At 34.8% G+C, this 24,862-nt stretch overlaps 2 protein-coding genes across 17 annotated transcripts in view; one reads left to right on the top strand and one right to left on the bottom strand.

The window, feature by feature from the left end:
• SUPT3H (SPT3 homolog, SAGA and STAGA complex component) overlaps positions 1-24,862 on the bottom strand; it is a 530,131-nt gene that overhangs the window by 498,509 nt on the left and 6,760 nt on the right. For 3 of the 5 annotated variants that reach the window (XM_038554227.1, XM_038554225.1, XM_038554229.1), the window contains one exon: positions 17,723-17,823. In XM_038554227.1, coding sequence (XP_038410155.1) covers positions 17,723-17,823 — 101 coding nt within the window. Of the gene's footprint in view, positions 1-14,784; positions 14,895-17,722; positions 17,826-20,947; positions 21,041-24,862 lie in introns of those variants that run through there. The other 2 variants (XM_038554226.1, XM_038554230.1) reach the window with 2 other exon arrangements.
• The window catches only part of RUNX2 (RUNX family transcription factor 2), a 326,346-nt gene that overhangs the window by 24,554 nt on the left and 276,930 nt on the right, over positions 1-24,862 (top strand). The window lies entirely within an intron of this gene.

The following is a 24,862-nucleotide window of genomic DNA, read 5'->3' on the forward strand; positions in this document are numbered from 1 at the left end:
TCAAATGTGGTCTGCCAACAGGTGATAGTCTAAGAATGGTTTTGTTGGATGAATAAATGAAAAGCACTGGCATATAATCCTCTGGATCAAATGTGGCCTGCCAACAGGTGATAGTCTAAGAATGGTTTATTACAAGTCCACAATGAGATAAGGAATCTGCACCAGAATGTGAACCAACTGCATCCTATGCACACCCTTTAACTCCACTTTTTTTCCACGGGAAAACTATCTCAATAAAGGAAGCAGAGGACTGGTTAACAATCTGTCTCAAGCTACTTATCTCATAAAAACCAATGACAAACTGTTCACATACTGGCTAAAGTGGGTGGCACTGCTTTAGAGTAAATGTTGGGAGTTGATGAGAAAAAGAAAAAAAAAAAAAAAAAAACCTAACTTCAAACCAAAGAATAATTTGTAAAAATAACATCTGGCGCGGAAATGTGGTCATAATTAGGTCACCGCATTTTTTTAAAGATTTTATTTATTTATTTGAGAGGAGAGAGCACAAGTGGTGGGGAGGGACAGAGGGAGAAGCAGACTCCCCACTGAGCAGGGAGCCCAATGCAGGCTCAATCCCAGGACCCCGCAATCATGACCTGAGCCAAAAGCAGACATTTAACCAACTGAGCCACCCAGGTGCCCCATCCTTACATCTTTTAAAGAAAGCTTATGAAACATATGAAAGCAACGAAAAATGTTACAGATAAGCTTTTTGTCAGTTAAAAGTCTGGTTCTTTTTTTTTTTTTTTTTTTTTTTTTTTTTTTTTTTTTTTTTTAAAAGTCTGGTTCTAATCAGGAAATTTAGACATCCCAGTAGTACCTAAATGAATGAAGTCTTTATATACTCTCAGCACCATTAATAGTAGATGATCCTGAAACCCAAAACTAACCAAGTACACATCCTAGGGCAAATCACCTCTCTGCGATCCAGCTTCTTCACCAGTTTAAAAAAAAAACACACTCAAAAAAACACACACACAAAAAAAAAAAAACACCTTAAACAATTTCTAGAGACTCTCAAATTTTCCCTTCAGTCTAAATTATTGATACTAGTAGTTTGCTTTGTTTCTGAATGAAGGCGGACAGGCAGTTCTACAGAGATATGGTGGGGCTCAATGCGATTTATAATCCTACAAACTAACTTTAAAGGCAGACATTTATAGAGACATTTGCACTGAACCCCTATCAATCTCCTATATAAATGACTTACATACATGATCTAATTCACATGAGAAACCCGAGACATGGATGTTATCAAGAAAATTTTATAAATAGTAAAAGTCTCATAGTAATGTAAAAAAAGAAAAGAAAACTAAAAGGGATTCACTCATATTTGTATGACTCCACCAGACCATACTTCCTTCTGCAAACCAAACACTATATAGATCTTACAATTTTTTTAAATAAATATTTTATTTATTTATTCATGAGAGACACAGACAGAGACAGAGAGAGAGGCAGAGACACAGGCAGAGGGAGACAGGCTCTATGCAGAGAGTCTGACATTAAGACTAAATCCTGGGTCTCCAGGATCATGCCCCGGGCTGAAGGCGGCGCTAAACCACTGAGCCACTCGGGCTGCCCCAGGTCTTACAATTTTCTAAGGACACAGGAAAGGTTTCAAGCAAATCAGCTATTTTCTAAATATAGAGTGTTACACCTAAAAATATTTTTCATGAGGCAAAGATGAAGAAACTAAAGTTAATGTAGTAAGAAAATAATGGGAATGAAAAAACTTCGATTTAGTTAATAAGGAAGCAAAATAAATACCTGATGCAGGATATACAAATGTTCAAAACCTTAAATAATTCAGGGGACAACCAAAATAAAGCGGTAATTTGAATTTCCAATATGAACACACAGTATGAAGATAGATTACCCAGACCCCTATTTCCTTCTTGTTCTACTTTGAAGACTTCTGACCTCTTCTCAACATTAGGAACTCCCATTGAAGATTGTCCTCCTAAACTATACTACCCACTGTGAACACAACTTCCTATTTATTCTATTTAAAACCTACTAGGCTCCTCATAGGTACCAGGGTACTGTAAAACAGGCAAATTAAAGCAATCTTTGTAGTCATGAGCTTACAGTGGGGAACAGAAACAGACAAGTAAAGATCCTTGAAATACAATGAGAGCTTTTGTAAGAGTATAGTACAAGGGGCCACAGCACACAGGAAGGCAATTAACAAGATCGAACATGCCAGGAAAGTCTTCAGAGGATGAGATGTCCAAGCTAATGCTTCTTAGCATTAGCATTTTGTTAAATTTTCTATTCCTTCAGCTCTCTTAATTACTACTTCTAATTTACTTATTTTAAAACCTCACTGAAATCTCCAAACCCTTCTCTTTCTCCCATTTTTCTACAAATTGATCAATTCCTTCATATTTTCTATTCCATTCTTCCCACCAACCAAGGTTCAGTGATCCGAACTTCCAACATCTTAAATTTAAATACTCATCTGCCACATCTGCCCTTCAGAGCCCCAAAGCAGTCCAATCATCCTTCTTTTTCAGTCCTATGCCCAGCAGCTAAGCACTGCTACAGAAATTATACAACCTCACTGTTAGAGCCCTCGTAAATGCTGACTAAGCTCAACTGAGTCCAGGACAACTTAGGCAAGACTCAGCATATTCCTAATTAGCTTTTACTCCCTAACTCCTGTTACCATTACAAATCTTTACCCCTTTCCTGCAGCTTCCCTACCTCCCTTTCCGCCTACCTCAGCCAGTGGCCTTGCCTACTTCTTCAAAATGGTATGAATGATAATTAGGCATAGCTGAAAATACTACTTTAGACAATTTTTATGGGGGAAAAAGAAAGGTTGTGTGTACTGAACTAACCCAGCAACCTAACTAAAACTCCTTACACGGTTTCTTGGAGAAAACAGATGTAGTCCCAAACATAGGACTTACAAATAAACTTTGACCTGCAATCTGACAATTTGAGCTATTAAGAAAACAGCCAAAAACAGAACTAAGAAGTAAACTCAACTCTCAAAATTGATACCAAGTTTATGCACCAATGGTTATATGATTTTTCTCAGAAGGGTGTGTCAGGCTTTCCTAGCTTATGAACTCTTCTTATTTTAAATACAAATTGAATAAATGTGAGTACTAGTGTATCATCGACTAGAAGCAGCTTTCAAAAAAAAGGGGAAAGTGAAACACTGCCAGAGTGCGGCACATTGACAGGAGCAAAATTAGCAGCTGCAAAGGAGAGAGAAAACATAAAAACTCTATAAAAATATATAAAATCAAACAGCATAGCAAAGACCATTTATCATAGCAGCAAAGTATCTCGGTGGTGTCCTGGGGCATCACTACAGTACAAGTGGATTGCTACACATGATATTCACAATGAAATTTCTGTGTAAAAAAGATGAAATTGTAGCTGGTATTCTGTTTATACACAGTAATAAATGTGCAAAGATATACTATAAAATACATTCATTAAATTGGTCAAAATAGAATTGACTTGAAGGCTTAAATTACCTCATATATTTATATGATGAATATATTAAATACATTTATTCTCTATTTATTCTCTATAATTTATAGTGCATGGACACCCTTATATATAAATAATTCCATTAGAATACAGTTTCACATACCTATAAAAAAATTAAACTAGTCTTGTGTTTCCAATCATGCTCACCATTCAAAATAAAACAATAAGTGCATAATTTAAAACTGAGGGGATAGTGTGGCTGATTTTTACATGCTGCAGGCACAGCTCAATTGTACATCTGAGCAAGAAAAACAAATATTAAAGAAAACAGAGAAGTTCTTCATTCTCTAATCATGCACTAGTTAACCAATGCAGTCATTAGTTTCTACCCAGTGTTGTTTCAAATAAATTTTCTAACTGTAAAATTATGTCATTAATCAACTTTAAAAGTAAAATGGACTGCAAAGACCAATGTCTGAAATTTGAGTATACAGCAAAAAGCATAAAAAGAAAAGAAAAATGAAACTGCTTAAAATTTGCACTTAAAATTTGTTTTGGAACTTGATAAAATGGTTCCTAAAAATGCATCTGGAAGAATAAAAATAGGAAAAGAGACAAGAAATATTTTAAAAAGAAAAATTATGCAGATGACCCTGAACTCTAATACCAAATTGTAAAACATATTAAGAAGCTATAATAACTAAAGTAATGCAGTACTGGCAAAGGAAGAAACAATTCAATGGAACAAAGCAGAAAACTCGAAAATAATAATTTATTATCTGATAAAGGTAGCATTTCAATTCTGAGGGAAAAGGAAAGCTTATGTAATTTGTGGTGGTTAGACCACCGGCAAACCAATTTAAAAACTGTTTAACTTAGAACCCTCCCTGACACTATACAACAAAACAATGGATAATATTAAACTGTAGAAATGAAAAACCTGAAATATAAATACCAGATGACATATACAAAAATTGTAGGTCTTTCTGTCAAAGGCAGAAGCAATAAAGAAGTGTAAGACTGATTTAACCACATTAAAAATGAAACCTCAAATACTGAAAAGAAATCACTCACTATAAACAAATCTTAAGGAAACCAAAAGATTGGGGGGCGGGGGGGGAGACTTCCATATATGATCAGCAAAAGGTCAACGGCTTTAATATATTAAAAGCCTCAGTAAACAATAGGAAAAAACAAGAACCTAGTGAAACTGTGCTAAGAATATGAAAAAATGCCCACAAATAAAGAAATCTATATGATCAAAATATTTTCAAACTCAGTAGTAAAAAAAAAAAAAAAAGGCTGTAAAATAGTACAACTATTAAATACGAGAGAGAGAGAGATAGAAGGGGATACTCTCATAACTGCTGATGGAAAAGTCAGTCAGTCCAACTTTCCTGGAAGAAAAATTAGGAAGTTGCTATCAAGAAAGCTTTTAGATTCAAAAATTCTTCTAAGACTTTAATATAAGGTAACAGGTACTGAGATTTCATTACATCACCTTTTTTTTAAAGATTTTATTTATTTATTCATGAGAGACACAAAGAGAGAGGCAGAGACACAGGCAGAGGGAGAAGCATGCTCCATGCAGGGATCCCAACGTGGGACTTGATCCCGAGTCTCCAGGATCATGCCTGGGCTGAAGGCAGGCGCTAAACCACTGAGTCACCCAGGCTGCTCAACATCAATTTAATAATAGTGAAAAAACTGGAAATAACTGATGGTTCAATAACAAGGGATTGATACCATAAAAGAAAGCCATATGATAAAATAACTGCCAAATAACAGAAAACTGTTTACAGTATATTAAGTTGGGAGGGGGAAGGTAGAGTACTAAGTAGCACAGTAATAACTAAAAATTGATAAGAACTTAAGTAAATTATATCAGACACAAACACACACCACAAACTGTAAGACTCTGTCTTGGTAAAGGATTACAGATTGCTTTTTATGAAAATTGTATTACCTCTTCTGAGTTAAGTAAGTCATTTAGAAGTTGCCTCAGTTTCCTAATAAGGGGCTCCCTGTGTTTATTTAGGCTTCAGAGTTCATCAAACAGTAACCCAACTACAGAATACTAGACTTTAAACACATTCTCTCTCTCCTGTCTATGTTGCTATGCAGAAATTTCCTGATGCATCTTTTAAAAGAAATACAAGAAAGTATCTATAACATGGTACTCCATGTGTAAAAAAGGGAAAAAATAAGAATATACTCATATGTTAAATGTGGATAAACTCTGGAAGAATTCACAAGAAAGAATAAAAATTGTCACTCAAAAGGAGAAAAAAATCCAGCAACAGAAATAGGAAAATTTTTCACTGAATAATTATTTTAAATATGTAAATGTATTACCAATTAAAAACTAAACTGAAATAAATCTTTCATAACAGTATATTTAAAATACATATGAATACATAAATATAAATACATATTTATAAGCACATACAAATAAAACCACAAAAGTTCTCAAATACCCAAAGCAATCCTGAGAAAGAACAAAGCTAGAGATACCATAATCACAGATTTCCAGCTATTATACTAAAAAGCTATAGTAATCAAAACAGTATGGTACTGGTGAAAAAACAGATACACAGGGGCAGCCCGGGTGGCTCAACGGTCTGGCACCGCCCTCAGCCCAGGGCCTGATCTTGAAGAGCCGGGATCAAGTCCCACGTCGGGCTCCCTGCGTAGAGCCTGCTTCCCCCTGCATGGAGCCTGCTTCTCCCTCTGCCTGTGTCTCTGCCTCTCTCTCTCTCTGTGTCTCTCTCATGAATGGAAAAAAAAAAAAAAAAAAAACAGACACACAGACCAATGCAACAGGATAGAGAGCTCAGAAATAAACCCATCTATATGGTTAATCAATCTATGACAAAGAAGGTAAGAATATGCAATGAGAAAAAAAAGATAGTCTTTTCAATAATTGGTATAGGAAAAACTAGACAGCTACATGCAAAAGAATGAAACTGGACCACTTTCTTACATCAACACAAAAATAAGTTCATAAAGAATTAAAAACCTAAATGTGAAACGTGAAACCATAAAACTCCAAAAAGAAAACATAGGCAGCAATCTCTTGGACATTACCCTTAGCAACATTTTTATGGATATGTCTCCTCACACAAAGGAAACAAAGGCAAAAATAAACTATTAGGACTACAACAATATATAAAAAGCTTTTCTGCAACAAAGGAAACATCAATAAAGCCAAAAGGCAACCTAGTGAATGGAAGAAGGTATTTGCAAATAATATATCTAATAAGGGGTTAATATCCAAAATATATATTAAAGAAATTTATACAACACTAAAAAAAAAAAAAAAATTAAAAAAACGGGCAGAGGACCTGAATAGACATCTCTCCAAAGAATCCATACAGATGGCCAACAGACACATGAAAAGATTTTCAGCATCACTAAGCATCAGGGAAATGCAAATTAAAACCACAACAAGATATCACCACACACCAGTCAGAATGGCTAGTATCAAAAAGACAAAAAACAAGTGTTGACAAGGATGTGAAGAAAAAGGATCCTTCATGCATTGCTGGTGGGAATGCAAATCAGTACACTCACTGTGTAGAAGGTTTGGAGGTTCCTCAAAAACTTAAAAATAGGAATATCATATAATCCAGTAATTTCACTGCTGGGTATTAACCCAAAGAAAAGGAAAACACTAATTTGGAAAGATATATGCACCCCCATGTTTACTGCAGCATTACTGACAATAGCTAAGGTATGGAAGCAACCCAAGTGTCCATCGACAGCCGAATGGAAAAAGATACCATTTTTCTTTTTGTATGTGTGTACATACAATGGAATAGTGCTCAGTCACAAAAAAGAATGAATTCCTGCCATGTGCAACAAGATGGGTAGACCCAGAAGGTATTGCTAAGTGAAATAAGTCCAGCAAAGACCATATGATTTCCCTTATATGTGGAATCTAAAAAACAAAACAAATGAGCAAGCAAAAAAACAGACTTTTAAATGCAGAGAATAAACTGGCAGCTGCCAGAGGGGGATGGGCAAACAGATAAAAGGGATCAAGAGGTACAAACTTCCAGTTATAAAACAGTCATGGAGATGAGAAGTACAGCATAGAGATTATAGCCAATAATACCCTAATGATGTTGTATGGTGACAGATGGTACCTACACTTTTATCTTGGTAAGCACTGAGTAATACAAAGAACTGTTAAATCATTATGTTGTACCCCTGAAATTATATAACATTGCCAATTTACTTCAATTATATGTTAATTTACATACAAATAAGTGAAAACATACATAATTTGTTTATAAATAAATAATACAAGTCACATTATTCAATACTGGCAAGGTATGTATACATACACACACACACACACACACACACACACGCATCCTATTGGTGGGATTACAGTTCACTAAAGCCTTTATGGAAGGTCGATGAAAACCTTAAAAGAATTAGTCCTAATGAAATATCTAGTCACATGCTCAAAGATAACACACACATAACACACACAGACTAAAGAGAGAGAAAAAGATAAAGTAGGTGGGAGGAAGAGGAGGAGAAAAGAAAGGAGGGGAATAAATCCATATATAAAGGAGGTCATTACAATCCTATCCGTAATACCGAAATATTAGAAAGAACATGATATATTTAACAAGATCACTGAAATAGAATACAAACTATTGCAGCTATAAAGGTAATGCCATATATTTATCAATATGGAAAAGGCTTATGATGTTATATAAATAAAAGCCCGTTATACAATAGCAGTTATAATATGGGCTTTTCAGTATTTATTTTCCATATGCATTGGAAAAGAACTAGAAAGATAAATACCAAAGCATTAACAGTACTTTAAGTCAGTGAGTTTAAAATGTTCTTTATGATCTTTCATCTCCTGATTTTTTTTTTTCCAGAAAATAACATGCTTCTAAAATAAGGAAATATAAAGACATTTAATTTTAAAGGTTGATATAACAGCTCCTCTATCCATAACATTTCCTTGGTCTTAGGGGTGGTTTTTTGTTTGGGGGAGGGGGGGCAGATTTTGTTATTAACATATAAAACTCACCAAAGCAGGAGTGAACCAAAATCTTCTGGTTGCAAATCTACAATCCTTTCCACTATATCATGCTATCTAAATCATTTATATGTGGCATTATTGTCCTTTAAAACATATTTTATTATAAATTCCAGAGAAGTAAAGTTTCACTGCATATTAAAAACAAATAAGGCATCTGGGTGGCTCAGTCAGGTCCCTGATCTCAGGGTCCTAGGATCAAGCCCAGCATGGAGCTCCCTGCTCAGCGGAGAGTCTGCTTCTCTCTCTCTCTCTCTCTCTCTGCCCTTCACCCCTGTTTGTGCTCTCTTGCGTTCTCTTAAATAAATAAGTAAATAAAATCTTTTAAAAATAACACACACAAATATTATCTCTGTTCACATCCTTCCCCAGGATTAGAAGGTATACAAAATACTATTAAAGCCAAATTCTAGATTGGAAGAAGAAGAAGAAAAATATAGTACTTGACTTAGAAGTGAGTTGTACTCCAAGTTTGGCTGATTGGGAGTAGTAATTTCACACAAAAAGAATGTTATTTTTGTTGTAGAAATATGTATCAACTGATTGCCAGACTAGCCCAAAAAGTTAAATTTAACCTATAATTGGCAGAAACATATTACTAGTATACTGTTACCCTATCAAATACACGTCATCAGCCCACATAAAACAGAAATAGGGAAAAAGTGACAAAAGGCTAGGAAACCCTACCACCAGTGGAAAACCATTGTTCTTTCAAGAGAGAGAAAACCAAGAAAAAAAAGGAGGAAGAAAGCAGACAGAGATAATAGATGAAAGATCAGTTCTCACTTCTCTTCCTTAGAACAGTGGTTTGTGAATTCTATTTATTCTGTCCCAGGAAAAAAGAGTTACACCAATTAGAAAACCTAATGACTATAGTATCTTTAAAAAGGCACATGCTATTTTAAAATGTTTAAAATATCTACACAGAGATATCAAAAAAGATACATTTGCAAAAGGTGGCATACTCACACCAATATATATTTTTTTACCAATATATTTTTTGTGACACATTTTAGCATGTCAAAAACATATACACACATAGTAGTATCTATATTAACATGTTAAAATACATCACAGAATAAGTCAATTCTCACTTTGGATTTTTTTGTTTAAAGATTTTATTTATTTATTCATGGAGAGACACAGAGAGAGGCAGATATATTTCAGTACTGAAATATATATGATTTATATAATATATAATTATATTATATTATTTATATAATTAAAATAATATATTTCAGTACTGAAATATATCAGAAAGTGGTTAGTAATTTCAGATAGGAAATTAAAATTTGATATTTACAGTATGTGTTGATTCTCTCCTTAAAATGAATTCTATTGATAAAGAATGTAAATGACTCTTAGAATTAAAAAAGATGTGTAATTTTGTGTAAAAGAATAGTGGATTTATTTATTTATTAAAAATAATCTCTGGCAAGCCACGGTAGCCCAGCAGTTTAGCACCGCCTTCAGCCCAGGGCCTGACCCTGGAGACCCTGGATCGAGTCCCACATCAGGCTTCTGCATGAAGCCTGCTTCTCCCTCATATATAAAGGCCTGTGTCTCTGCCTCTCTCTCTCTCTCCCTCTCTCTCTGTGTGTGTTGTGTGTGTCTGTCATGAATAAATAAATAAAATCTTTTAATAAATAAATAATATAATATAATCTCTAAACCTAACGTGGGGCTTGAACTCAGAACCCTGAGATCAAGAGTTGCATGCTTTATGGACTGAGCCAGCCAGGCACCCCAATAGTAGATTTTTAATATAGGAGAACGAATCTCTTTTTGTTTTGACAATTTGTGGGATCCAGGGCTTCATTACCATTTTTAAGTTTGCTGAGGACAGTTCTGATTCTCTCTAGGTATGAAACTCTCATGCATTTTTGCATTACATCCATGGGATGCCTGAGTGGCTCAGTGGTTGAGCGTCTACCTTTGGTTCAGAGCGTGATCCTGGAGTTCAGGATCGAGTCCCATATCAGCCTCCCCACAGGGAGCCTGCTTCTCCCTCTGCTTCTCCCTCTGAAATTCTACAAACTTAAATGAAAATGAGGACCCAAAACTACAGTGTTGTTACTCAATTACACACCCTGGCATGATAATCCGATACAATACAATATACTCAGAGCTATAGTCAAGGGACTTTCAGTGAGACTAAGCATAAATATATTATGTAAATTCACAAAAAAACATTTTTAAGGGGATCCCTGGGTGGCGCAGTGGTTTAGCGCCTGCCTTTGGCCCAGGGCGCGATCCTGGAGACCCGGGATCGAATCCCACGTCAGGCTCCCAGTGCATGGAGCCTGCTTCTCCCTCTGCCTGTGTCTCTGCCTCTCTCTCTCTCTCTCTCTCTCTGTGTGACTATCATAAATAAATAAAAATTTAAAAAAAAAAAAAAATTTAAAAAAAAAAACATTTTTAAGAAACTAACACACTTCGGTATTGCCTGTGCTTTCCAAAAAATGGAACATGAATGTAGTATTAAACCTCCAAATCTTACCTGCCAAAGTAACGAAAAATTAATATCCCCAAATCTTTAAAGAACTATGGGACAATGACAGCCAAAATAAAAGTAAATTGGTGACAGCATTTATTTATTTACTTAAAAGTATTAAATCAAAAAAATGACATAACACATAAAATTTATTTTCCTAATTTCAAAACAATATAAGCAACCCAGAAAAGTAGTAGTCCATGTATAATTTATGTTTTCCCTATTTCTTCTGTGTTGTCAAATATGTAGCTACCTGCTACATAAGGCTATTTAAATTTAATTAAAATAAAATGTAAAATTCAGTTGCCTAGCTCATTTAACATACTCAGTAGGTACAAACAGTTAGTGGCTATCATACTGGAGAACAAAGAAATAGAAATTACCACCAGTGCAGAAAGTTCTACTGGACAGCAGGCTATAATGTAGAAAATTCATTTTTTTCTCTGTAATTATAAAAATTCTTCCCATAAAACTGCAAACATTCCCTCCTGCACTCGAAACATTTTTTATAAGCTTCCTAATCATAGGTTGATGATAAAATTTTTTAAAAGATGATGGCAAGAACTAACAGGACACTGTTTACTAGGTGCCAGGAACAGTTAACTATGTGCTTTGACTCAGTATCTCATTTTATCATCACATAAACCCTATGAGGTAGATGCAAGTCCCTTACCTGAGAAACATATTTCAGAATTCATAAGTTTTCAGGTTTTAGAAAATTAATACTATACATAAACCATATGCTACAAAACACCCTCAGCCAGAGTCTATGTAGGAACTTAGGAACACAGTGAAATGTGTGTACTAAAGATAAGTGAATTCTAATAAGTAACTACAAATCAGCTAGATCCTGGCTCTACCATCAAATTAGTTCAGAACTGGTATTCCCATTCTCCAGTATAATAATTTGCAACTTTCCTGCAATTGTGAATGGTGGACCTATGAAGTGACACCTATTTTTCCCCATATAACTAAGGATTTTCATTACAGAATTATCAAAATGACCATCCCCCAATTTTTACAGATTGATTTCTAATACTGCGCAACATGTTTTTCTCCCTGGTAATTAATTACAGACATACTCTCCTAAACTCGAAGGCCTCATCGCTTGCTTTGCATGAGATAACTGATATATTTCAGGACAAATTCAAAATTGTATTTTGTCCCATTTATGACACATTTTTTTCAGTTCAAGCACTTAATTCATTTGGGATATAGCAACTTAAACATTTCCTTATTTCATTTCTAAGAAGAAACTAAGTATAACCAACTTTCAGTAACATGGCACTTTTTATGTTCTCAATCAGCTTTCACACATTTTCTCACTCTCAGGAAAGACAGTGACCAATTTTAAATAATTTGAAAATTTTCCTCATTATTGTTGTATTTATAAACCAATGTATATCTTAAAATACTCCAAATAGATGGATTCCACAAAAAGTACAAGGATAGATTTATCCACATATTTTACTGTAAATTTATCAAAAATTAATGTAAAATATTAATGGTGATAAAGTATAACAGACATTTAAAAATTCAACAATGTAGCTATGTTTATATACAAAATTATGATAGATCACAAATATAAGCATCCAATAAGGAGCATATAAATAACAAATACACATTTTAAAGAAAAATTATTCTTTCTCTTAGGTATTGACATGGCCTTGCTTAAAAAGATGTGGTGATTAGGTATAGGAAACTGAAATAAATGCTATGATAATATGAAAATAACAACTTTTTATAAAAATCAGGCCTCGTTACTAGTGACACTAATTAGCTATAATTATTCAGTTTTCATATTACTTCATTACAGTACACCAATCACACATAAATTAGTAAACACTGATTCGTAAACTCAATTTCCTAAATCAAAATCAAAGTTTGATTGGCTGAAATGTAGTTTAGCATAATACATCAAAAGCCTGGATTCTGAGGGAATTACCGGGCTGAAATATAGGTTTTGCCACTTACTATAATGGCAATTTTTGTGAGTTACTGACTTTTATGTCTCAATTTCCTCATCTAATCTACAAAAAGGGAATGAATAACAGGGTCTACTTCACTGGGTTGTGTGAAGGTTAAATGAAATGGTATATGGAAGGGTTGTGTGAAGGTTAAATGAAATGGTATATGGAAGTATTCAGACAGTGTCTGGTACACATTATGCTCTATACAAGCATTCACTATTATCAGTATTATTAAAGCATCTCTGAAGTTGTAATATATTGTTAGCACTGTTTATCTTCTAAAAATTTTCTCCAGTTTTCTAAAAAACTTAAATGCACCAGGGAAACAATATGTGAAGAAACCCTGTGTCAGTTGAATAAACATCTTTAATGCATATTAGGTCTCTTTATTTTTTTTAAAAAGATTTTTATTTATTTATTCATGAGAGACACAGCGAGAGAGAGGGGCAGAGACACAGGCAGAGGGAGAAGCAGACTCCCTGCAGGGAGCCTGATGTGGGACTCAATCCTGGATCCCGGGATCATGCCCTGAGCCAAAGGCAGATGCTCAGCTGCTGAGCCTCCCAGGCATCCCTATTAGGTTCTTTAAAGTTAGATTAACATGAGGTTAGACCTGGAAACATAATTCTTTTTATGTTTAAAGATCCTATTTTTATTTATTCATGAAAGACCCAGAGAGAGAGAGAGAGAGGCAGAGACACAGGCAGAGGGAGAAGCAGGCTCCACACAGGGAGCCCGATGCGGGACTCGATCCCAGGACCCCAGGATCACGCCCCAAGCTGAAGGCAGGCGCTAAACCGCTGAGCCACCCAGGGATCCCCATGGGGTCTTAATTCTTACACAGCTCCTAACTTCAAAATACTAAATAATAGCCAAATGATGCCATTACACATAGACAGCTATGCCCTCCTCTAATGCAGCAAGGAATAATAAATGGTTGTTGCTATGTACCCCAAAAAATCTCAGGGAGAGAGGCAAATCTTATTGAAAAACTTTTTGTTCAGTTGTAAACATAGTAAGTTTGAGATGTTCACAGAATATTTAATGGGCGTTTCAGGAAGGAGTCAGAAGTACAGACCTCAGGAAGCTTACTCTCCAAAGTTAATCACTCCCTCCTTTGTACTACCACAAAATTGATTTTTCATTCTATTACATGACAGTTATGTGTCTCCACAACTCTTCCCTATTGCTACGCTACACTGTTATGAAAGTAACTAGGTCCTGCCATAGAAGGAGTCAATAAATGTTGATTTTTAAAAATGCAAAACCTGCAGAACTGTACAGCTAAGAGAGTAAACTTTATTGTATATTTAAGAAAGGATTAAAAGAATTTCCTTTAGGGATGCCTGGGTGGCTCAGTGTCTGCCTTCAGCCCAGGGCATGATCCCGGGATCTGGGATTGAGTCCCACATCAGGCTCCTTGCAGGGAGTCTGCTGCTCCCTCTGCCTGTGCCTCTACCTCTCTCTGTGTCTCTCATGAATAAATAAATAAAATCTATTAAAAAAAAAAATTCCTTTCAATCTGTGATTTTTAAATAAGGATGAAATTTTCATTTGGAAGAATTCTTACAAAATGTAAGTAAGATGTAAACACAAGATCATTTTCTAATTTAGTCACATGAGAATCACTAAATGCTACCAAGCAGTAAAACATGGTACCATCGTCAGGCCAAAAACCCAAAACAGGGCAATATAACACAGCAAGAAATCTATGAATGAGTAAAATAAAGAAGAAAAGCCTAACGAAGAACTCTTTGACATGCATTTAATCAAAATTCTTAAGAAATATATTAAAATACCTGCCATGTAGACTGAAGAGATTTCACTTTGTAATTTACAGACCACTTGAGTTCAATTAACTTAAAAATGAAAAGCCTCTGGATCCTCCCAGCACACGTTATTCAAAGAGCTGTGATAAGAAGCATGTAGCAAACGTGTTGAGTTACATGCACTAGGTAAGGGAAAGCTGCTGTCATCCCCCACACTCCGGCAACTGTTTGACTGGTAATCCTTTAGTTTCCAATCTGTAGAAGCACTTCCTAAAGAATGCTTCTCTGTACTGTTTACAACCCAAACTTAAAATATAGTCAACCCAAGGTCTAACAGTAGTACAGACCAGCTGCCAGTTCTATGTTTAATAGCAGATGACAATTTTGTTTGTGCTTGACAACTAGACATCTTTCAGTGAAACTATTCCCCTGGAAATGACACTACAATATTGTTACTTATTTGAAGGCCAGGGAGCCAAGAGAAAAACAGCTCATTAATGGTGAATGACTAGGAAAGACAGTAATAATAAAGGATTAAAAACAGTAATACAAAACAAACAGGCTTAACAGAACTGTGAAACAGGGGTGGGGAGATAAACAATAAATTTCTACAACACAAAATAAACACGAAGATTTAAGTCTGCACTCCACGTATGAAATAAGCAGAAATAAATGTATATTGCTTCTTATATAATCAAAAGCCTAAAAATCTTTTACCAAGAGAAAATATTGGTAAATTTAAAAGGATTCCCCCAATTTGGGCCCTTTTTTTCCTGTTCTATGAAGCAATTCATAAGGGGAAAAAATAACTTCAAACTATAAATGATGAATGTAACTATTAGGAGTGGCCTCTCTAAGAGGTCTGAAATAGAAGGAAAATGTACATTTCTTCCAAAGCTGTAGCCAACAATAACTTGTGCATTCTGAATCCAGCTTAAGCATATTAGTTGAGAAGATGTTTGCAAAAGTATTTAATAAGAAAGTGCTGAATTTAGCTTTTATTTTATTTTTTTCTGTTTTCCTAAGTGGCCTGCAGTCTATCAAATGCACTAAGAACCTCTAAGTATAAATGACCAAAGGAAATAAAGCTTTCTTCTTAAGATCAGGTAAACCTTTTCTGTAAAGGACCATATAGTAAATATTTTCAGCTTTATAGGCCATATGGTCTCTGTCACAAATATTCAGCTCTGTCATGTAGCATGAAAGCAGCGACAGATAACAGATAAATGAGTGTGGATGAGGTCCAATAAAACTTCATTTTCAACAACAGGCAGCCAGTCCATGGGACCATGACCATAGTTTGAGGACCTATGCTAAAGAACTTATTTCTTTACCTATGACAAATATACCATTTTAATAAATACCACCAACTTTGATATATGATGTCTGGGACTTGCTTTAAAATATTTCATAAAAGAAAAGTAGAGAGTAGGTTAAATAAGACTAGCAAAACACTATTATTGTTAAGGTTGGATGATGGATGCATGGAGTTCATTATCCTATTCTCTGTAATTTCGTGAATTTGAAAGTAAAAGCTTTTAAAAATACAAAGTAAATCAATGAACCAGCTCTACAGGAAAATAGATTTCTTCACTTTACTGTAAACCTTCTAAAGCACATTTAATATTTTGAAACATAATTAACACAAGGCAACATAAAAGATTCTCAATGTAAAGCAACAAAACTAAAATGAAGAAGCTTATTATATAAAAGTGTATATTAGCATAAACTCTTAACATTTTCCATAATTTGAAACATAGGCTCACCTCAAATGACTCCTAAATTAATAATTTAAATGTATTCTCATCTTAACTAACAAAATGTGTTACCTATTTTTGGTTTAAGAATATATAATTATTTTTACAGAGCAGTTATTATTGATGTTAACATGTAATAGGTTTACTATTTTTCAAATAAATTAGTAATTTTTTATTCCTCAGTTCTAAACTCTAAGCACTAAATATTAATGCATACAACCTACAGAAACAAATACTGTTTAAGGCCTTCGACAACTAAAAATATGAAAGGATTCTCAGACCAAAAAGTCTGAGAACCTACAACCTAAACATTGAATAAACAGTGTTGTCTAAAGTATGTTTACCAAGTATGTGAAGAGCATGTGTATTTGAACAATAATCACACAAAGTTAATTCACTATGAAGACTATCAATATACACCCACAAGAGGAAGATATTTAAATTGTCAACAGAAACATTCTTTTCAAATTGCCTATTATGTCATGAATAATGTATCCATAGGAAGAGAAGAGCTCTAACATGTTGTCTCACTTATGCAGATAACTGTCTCCTGAACCAATAATAAAGAAACACTAATATACGCCAGGAGACATCTCTGATAAACATGCTATCTCCTATCAAATCAATGTATGCCATGTCAGTCAATGCAAGAAGCCGGAAATCAAGCTTTTTTAGCTTGAGCTTCAGAAAAGAAATCATCATGCAAATTCTCAAAAACAATGTTTTTTTTTTAAATGTTCTAAGTTTTTTCTCAACATTCAGTAATACAGTGATTCCAAATATCAAAACTAAAAAGTAATCTAAGTTAGGCTCATGGAATTTTTATGGTATTTGAGAAAAATTGAGAACCTCTCTGTGAAAACATCTGAACATATCCAAGAATATAATCAAATTCAAAATTCTCTAAATCTAAAACAGTATTAACAATCCATAACACAGATCTGACCAGATACTAACTAGAGCAAAAATATCCCTATGATTGTTCATTCTTTTATAAAGACGAACCAATACTTATTTTTCAAATACAGTATCACTGCAGCATTTTTAACCAATTTTGCTCCTTTTGCATATGGCTATTTAACCTATTATCAGACTATTTTATTTTTACTTAAGTCCACATTTCCAAGTTAAGTTTTAGAAATTTTATTGTTTCTATTATCTTTTATCAACGTAAATCAAAACAGTAATGTGTGATGCAGAGACATACTTACATCATACTCTGTAACTCTGCTGCAAAGCTTATGGACTTCCCTGTACTTCTTCCACTACTTGAAGTAGCAGTAGACATTGGGCTGGCTGCAGTATTATTCATCTAAATAAAAAAGAAATAAGGCTTACAAAATACATTTAACTATAAATAAATGCATGGAAAATGGATGCAATTATAAATTACTTCAAAAAGTATAGAAAATTTTAAATTTCTAATTTGTTCATAAATCTGACTTGTTCCCACTTAATATTCTTTATTAAAATGAAATAGTAAAAAGAGGGCACCTGGGTGGTGCAGTCGGTTATGCATCCAACTCTTGGTTTCCACTCACATCATGATCTCAGGGTCCTGGGATTAAGCCCCACCTAAAGCTCCACACTCAGCACAAAGTCAGCTTGGGATTCTCTCTTCCTCTGCCTCTGGCCCTCCCACCACCCATGGGACGCACTCTTTCTCCCTCTCAAATAAATAAATCTTTAAAATGAAATAATAACGAAGAAAACACTGCTTAGTCAAATACAGTATCAAAAAATTACTTAAGTGATAAACATTTTAGTACAAATTTCATAATAAATAATGGAAGAAAAGACTCATTAAAATACTTTAACAGAACTCCATGGTTTTCAAAATGTGTTCCAGAGAGCACTATGGTTCATAGGCAATATTTCAAGGAGCTCCCAAAGGTCCCAAAGCACACTCTCCTAGTTCTATCCAGAACCAGAGAACAACTCCGATTTTTCTGTTTCATATATTGGGGTTCCAAGTAAGAGTTAATATAAAAAAAAGAGTGGTACAGCTGTAAAATACAAAATTAGAAAACCACTGCATAATCTGATTCCCATCTGAACCAAAGCCTAAAATATAAATAATAAAAATAAAGTCAATCAGTAGATCAGAAGCAAGCACTATGATATTTTATAATCTTTTGGTTAAGTAAATCTTCAATTTAAAAAGTGAGTTTTTTTTCCCCCAATAAAATTAAGTTGATGCATAAGGGGGAAAGTAGATGCCAATCCTAATATATGCTATTTTATTTAATGCATGTGGCAGTCCCATAAACAAGAATTAGTGAAAATAACATTAAAATAATGGAAGTATAAAAGCCTCAACTATGACTCAGTAAGTGCTCAATAAATGTTAGCTATTATTTCATGTCCATATAAATTTTGCAATATAATTTTCCTTAAACTAAAAATGATCTGTAGATTCAAATATATCATAAAATAAAGCAGTACTGCAATCTTTAAATGATCTGTAGCAAACTAGGAGAAGTCAGACTGCCCAGGTTCAAATCCCATTTCTGCTACTTTACTAGGACTTCGGGGCAAATCATTTAACTTCTTTGTGTTTCAGTTCCTTCAACTTTAAAGTGAGAATGATAATCCCCCACTCTTAGGGTTGTTGTGAGGATTTAATGAACTAATATGCACAAAGCATTCAGAATGGCTCTTAGCAAACAGTGAGCACACAATGTTAATAACTATTATTACTGTACACAGAAAGACCTTAAGAATCTTAATGAATCAGCTAAAAGTTTTTAGATGACAAATTTAGATTACTCTTTTTTCATTACCTTAAATTCAAGAAATTTGAATATTTTCACTAAAAGACTTATATGCAATTCAATAAACATTAAGTACTTAGTTCCCTTATAAAATACTTTTCAGTACTGACATCAGTACTGCTAGTAGTATCCTAACTCAAAATCTGTCACTGTCTTTGACTCCTTCTGCACCCTATAATTTGTAAGAAACCAAATAAATTGTCCCTCATGTTCTTACATCCTCCTCCTCTTGTTCTACTTTATGGCTCTCTCTATAAGCACTATTTATAGCTACTTTCTTTCTATCTCAGCTCATTCTTCACCTTGCTGTGAAATTTATCTTCTTAATACATCCTCTAACCTGACAGCTGTGGGCAATGGGGGCTAAAATTGATACAGGAAACCTGAACCAGAGTTATTCACCAAGCACTGAGAAAGAAGGACAGCTCCATGAAAGACAACTGGGGGGTTGGGGAGGACGCTACTATAAAATACTGCCTGATATAGGCCATATACAAAGCTTTTGAGAAGGCAATAGGATAGAGGCCTGAGATGAGCAGCACACTAGATGGCTGGGTAGATCTGGAATATCCCAATACCTTTCTGTGGCAAGGCCAACTATCTGCAAACGTAAGCCCTGGTCTAGTGTGAGGGCCCTAAGGGCCAAGCCAAATGTAAGAGTAGAGAAAAAGAAGGAAAAAAAACTTTTACTCAAATTGAGCCTAAAAGCAAAAATTCTAAAAACACATCAAGAAGCGAATGCTATGGAAAGCCATCAACTTTTTTTTTTAAAGATTTATTTATTTATGATAGACATAGAAGGGGGGGGGCAGAGGGAGGGAGAAGCAGGCTCCATGCCGGGAGCCCGACACGAGACTCGATCCCGGGGCTCCAGGATCACGCCCTGGGCCAAAGGCAGGCGCCAAACCGCTGAGCCACCCAGGGATCCCCCCATCAACTTTTTTAAAGCTTAAATTTTTTTTTCCCACAAAGACTTTTAAAGTACTTTTATCTACAAATAACACAGGAAAAGAAGCATCACCATTAGAACTCAGGTTCAAAAAAAAAGAAAATTACATCACCAAATCCAAGATTGAGGGAAAACAGACAGAAACTCAATGACTTCTAGAAACAGCCCTACAAAATCAGGACAGTGATACAGAAAGAACCTGGCTCTCTCAAGGACCTCAGAAACTGTCTCCCTCATCCCAATACAACACTGGCAAAGATATGATATCCTGGAGAAAATTTTAAAGATACTGTGTTAACCTCAGCCTCTAAAAACAGTAATGATTTAAGAAGACTCACATCAGATTTGAAGCCATGCCAGTATGGGGGTTATCCTGTGGCCAAATGTCCCGTGACACTGCTTAAGCAATCTGCCCCTTTTTCATTTTGCAAATCCAGGCACCCTGCTTTAACACTCTCTGAAGATGAGACACTCCAGAAAGTAAAATCATACTAAACCCACAGCTCTCTTCAGTTGTCCCCCTACTGCCAAATGTTTCACATCAAGAGTATTTTTTGGTAAGAGGTAAAAGGTCCCAATCTTAGTTTATTATAACTATGATCATCCTTTGACGGTCAAGTTATTTAATTTTTAAATCAAACAGGTGAATAACATTTTTCTGACATGATGAACTGATAGCGCATTAGAATCTTTAAAATAATTATTTCCCATACCCGCATTTTGTTTGATTTAGATAATTAACTTCTTTAGACATAACTTCTTTACACATCAAAGTCCTATCATCCCAATACTTTATTTCCTTTCTCCTAGACATAAAAAAAAAGTCAGTTAAAAGCAGAAGCACTCAAGTCAATTTTCTCTAATAAATACAGTTAACATGGAACTGAAAACCTACTGTAATCTTCTCAATGGGTTAATAATGTCCTGCAGTTGTTTTAGCTTTCAATTCAAATGCAGCTGTTTGCCATATTTTACAAAATGAATTCAGATGTGCAGAGGGAGACCTAGATTATTTCAACATGCCACAGTTTAAACGTGAACCCAAGCAGTAAGTTCATCTCTGATTAATACTTGTATTTAAACCTGATCATTAAGTCAATAGCCAATACTATATCACACCTGTAAAAATCCTGTTACAGAGTAGAAAAATTGACATCTTTAATTTTAAAACAATGGAATGTAAAGATATACCCTTTCCCTCAGAAAATACAATAAAAAAATTTTTTAATTGTAGTAAAGTTATACATTACAAATGTGAATTAAACAAAATATAATAAACATGCCACTGGGCTTCTAATAATAGCTCATATTTCTGGTGCTAAATGACCAAAGAGAAATACCATAAAACATCTTTGGCTTAAAATACCACAAAGAGTTGAAAACTTTATTACTAGTTATAGCACCATCAAAACAACATAAATATCTGGATTGTGAAATCCATCAGTCTCCCTATTTATTAAAAGACAGTGGAATGTTCTAGCATTTCTTCTATTACATCATTGCTGAGGAAAGTTTATTCAGCAGACCTATGTACTGATGCTGAGCATACAGTTCCAATTTCAGTCATTCATAACCTGAACATCCCACATAATACAAATTAATAGAAAACTGTTACATTCAGAACATTCTCATTTTCATAGAACTCCAAAGGCAGGAAGCAATTATGGTTAAACCAACACTATTTTACACTGCATTCTGGTTTTGTTGTCTAAAAAAAACAACTCAAGTTACATCATGATGTAAATTTCTCCTGCTGTGAAAAATACTACCAAATAATCATTCGATCACTGAGAATGTAAAAAATAAAAAAATATAAGTGTAAAAATGTCAAAACTTCTATACCTACTATTTGGGATAACACAATGGCAATTCCAACATATTTATATATGCCCTGTTTCAAGTGAACTTCAGAAGATATAAAGCTCAAACACAATTACCTGCTAAAAGACAAGCAACATACCATGAACAACCCCAAAGAACAGATGATTCACATATAATTTACAACTTTTGAAATCAATTGCAATTTTTCTGAAACTAATTGTATTTTCGTAACTAAAAATCATTTGTATTCACTTACCACATATCAAATAAGTTCAGAACCCGAAATAAGATGCATCAATCATAGTACTTCTCACACTACGGTTTAACTATTTCCTTGTCATTGAACTGCTAACTGCTTAATGACAGGACATTTTTTTTCTGTAATTGTAATACTTTGTATATTGCCTACCACTGCTGATGCTCTGTAAATGTTTTGTGAATGATCGAATTACTGAACGGTGTAACAAAGAACACAAAGATAAGAAAGATGTATCTCTATCTCTGCCATTTAGTAGCTTACAGCCTACTGAAGTTAACAGATATATTCAATGAAATGAGTTTCAAGATAACGCACAAGACGGTATGACACAAGAGGAGGAGCTAAGACCCAAACAATTACGGGAAAACTGTCCTGAGATTTAACACTTGTTACAATCTGAAAATAAAGCATACTTCACTGCATTAAACAACAACAACAAAAAAGAGATAAGTGAATAGCACATCCAAACTAACCATGTCACTGGATTACTGCAGAATCAAAGGGCACCATAATTATGAAGCACCATAAAAAAGCAGTATGATAGTAAATATTTCTCTTTACCATTCATTGAGCAATTATTTTTCTTAAAAACTATTGGAACAGGAATAAGTACTTCCTAACCAAAATCAGTTTGATTCTAATTAGTGTAAGAAGCTACCACTATTCACCCAATGATCAAAATGACAATTAGCTATGCTGTAAATAGAGAACTGGGATTTTAATATAATTACCAAAGACTTCATATTCATAGATAGAAAAACTCTCCTCTGTAATATATTATACTATTTCCCGGCGTATTTTCCCCAACCAAACCTGCTTCCCTGTCAAACATTCCCAGCTCTAGAAGAGCAACACTACCCTTGAGTCACAGAAGTTCAAAAAAATCCAAGGCAATTTTTGATTTGCCAGCTCCTCTCCTGCCTACATTTATGCAATCTGCTCCTGGTATAACTTCCTTTAATAAAGCAATTCTAATGTGATCTCTTCCTCACCAATCTCACCTAATACTCTTACTACAGTACCTTTTAAACCATCTCCCACCTTTCTAATTAATTCTGCATACTATCTCGTTCTAAATATTTGTTACTCCTCTACTCAAAGCATCCAACATGTCTACTTCACCTGGAGGACAAAACTTGTCTAAAATCAGGCCCACAGGACCTCTGCAGCCTCCTTTCCTATAGCAATCAAAGCAAATATCCAGTATCTCCCAAACCATCCTAAGTTCTTCTGAACCTTTAGAGTCTACAGTTCCTCCTACCTACAATACTTTTTGTTTCCTCTCCAAATCCTAGCTGCCTATAAAAGCTCAGCCTAAACTCCATATCTTCAAGACTTCCCAGACTCATGATCATCGGGAATTCTCCTTTCCCTGTCACCTAATGTTTTCATTTACTAATTCTTTCGTTTAACATTAACTATTTCAATGCACACATATTAGTTTATTAATAAATTTCCCCAACTGTTGGCAGATGACTGCACCTGTTCCTCCTCCTTCCCAGAGAAATGAAAAGCCTTCATTTACTAACTGCCTCCACTCCCCTCTACCAAACCCACTGTATTTTCTCCTTATTCCCTCCTCTGACGTTAAAGGCACCTTCTTATTTAAAGCCAATGCACCACCTGTGCTTTGGCTTTATCCATTCCTAGCTATTTATTGGGCACCTACTACAGGGCAAACACTGTTGTAAGAGCTCAGGATACGATCATGACTGAGCTAGACAAAAAGAAGCTATAATGCAGGAGACAAGAATATAAACATGTCAGGTAGTGACAAATGCTATGAAAACAAATTATATAAGCTGTTTTCAACCAGGAGGTGACATTTCATAGAATATCCGAACGGAGCCCAGGAAGGAGCTCTGAAGAACTTCCAGGCAAAAAGAATAGCAAAATACCAAGGTCCTGGGGCTCAAATGAAGAGGGAAAGGAGGGTAAGCAGTAGAAAATAAGGTCTGAAAGTTAGCAAGAGGACAAATGATATGAAACCCCCTCAGTCATAAAGGTTAAATTTTAGTTGAATACAATGTGAAGCGATGAGAAGTGTGAAAAGAGAAGAGACTTGAAATATTTTAGGTTTTTTTTTTTTTTTTAAGATTTATTCATTTATTTCCAAGAGAAAAAGAAGAACATGTGTGCACTCACATACAAGCATGCGGGCACAAGGCAGGGGGGTGACAGGCAGAGGGAGAGAGAGAATCCCAAGCAGACTTTTGGCTGAGTGCAGAGCACAATGAGGGGCTCAATCACATAACCCTGACATCATGACCTGAGTCAAAATCAAGAGTTGGAGGCTGAACCAACTAAGCCATCCAAGTACCCCTGAAATATTTCAGGTTTAAAAAGAGAACTCTTGCTGCTGTGACATTATACTAGAAGTAGCGAGACTTCCATAATATATTTTGAAGACAGAGCTGCCTGCTGATGGATTAAACATAGGGTATGAAAGAAAAGCAGTCAAGGATGACTCTGAAGATTGGGGCCTGAGCAACAGGTTGAATGGTGTGCCATTTACTAAGATCAGGAAAACTGAAAAGGAAAAAACAAA

Source organism: Canis lupus, chromosome 12 (genome assembly GCF_011100685.1).
Source record: "Canis lupus familiaris isolate Mischka breed German Shepherd chromosome 12, alternate assembly UU_Cfam_GSD_1.0, whole genome shotgun sequence".
Lineage (NCBI taxonomy): Eukaryota > Metazoa > Chordata > Mammalia > Carnivora > Canidae > Canis > Canis lupus.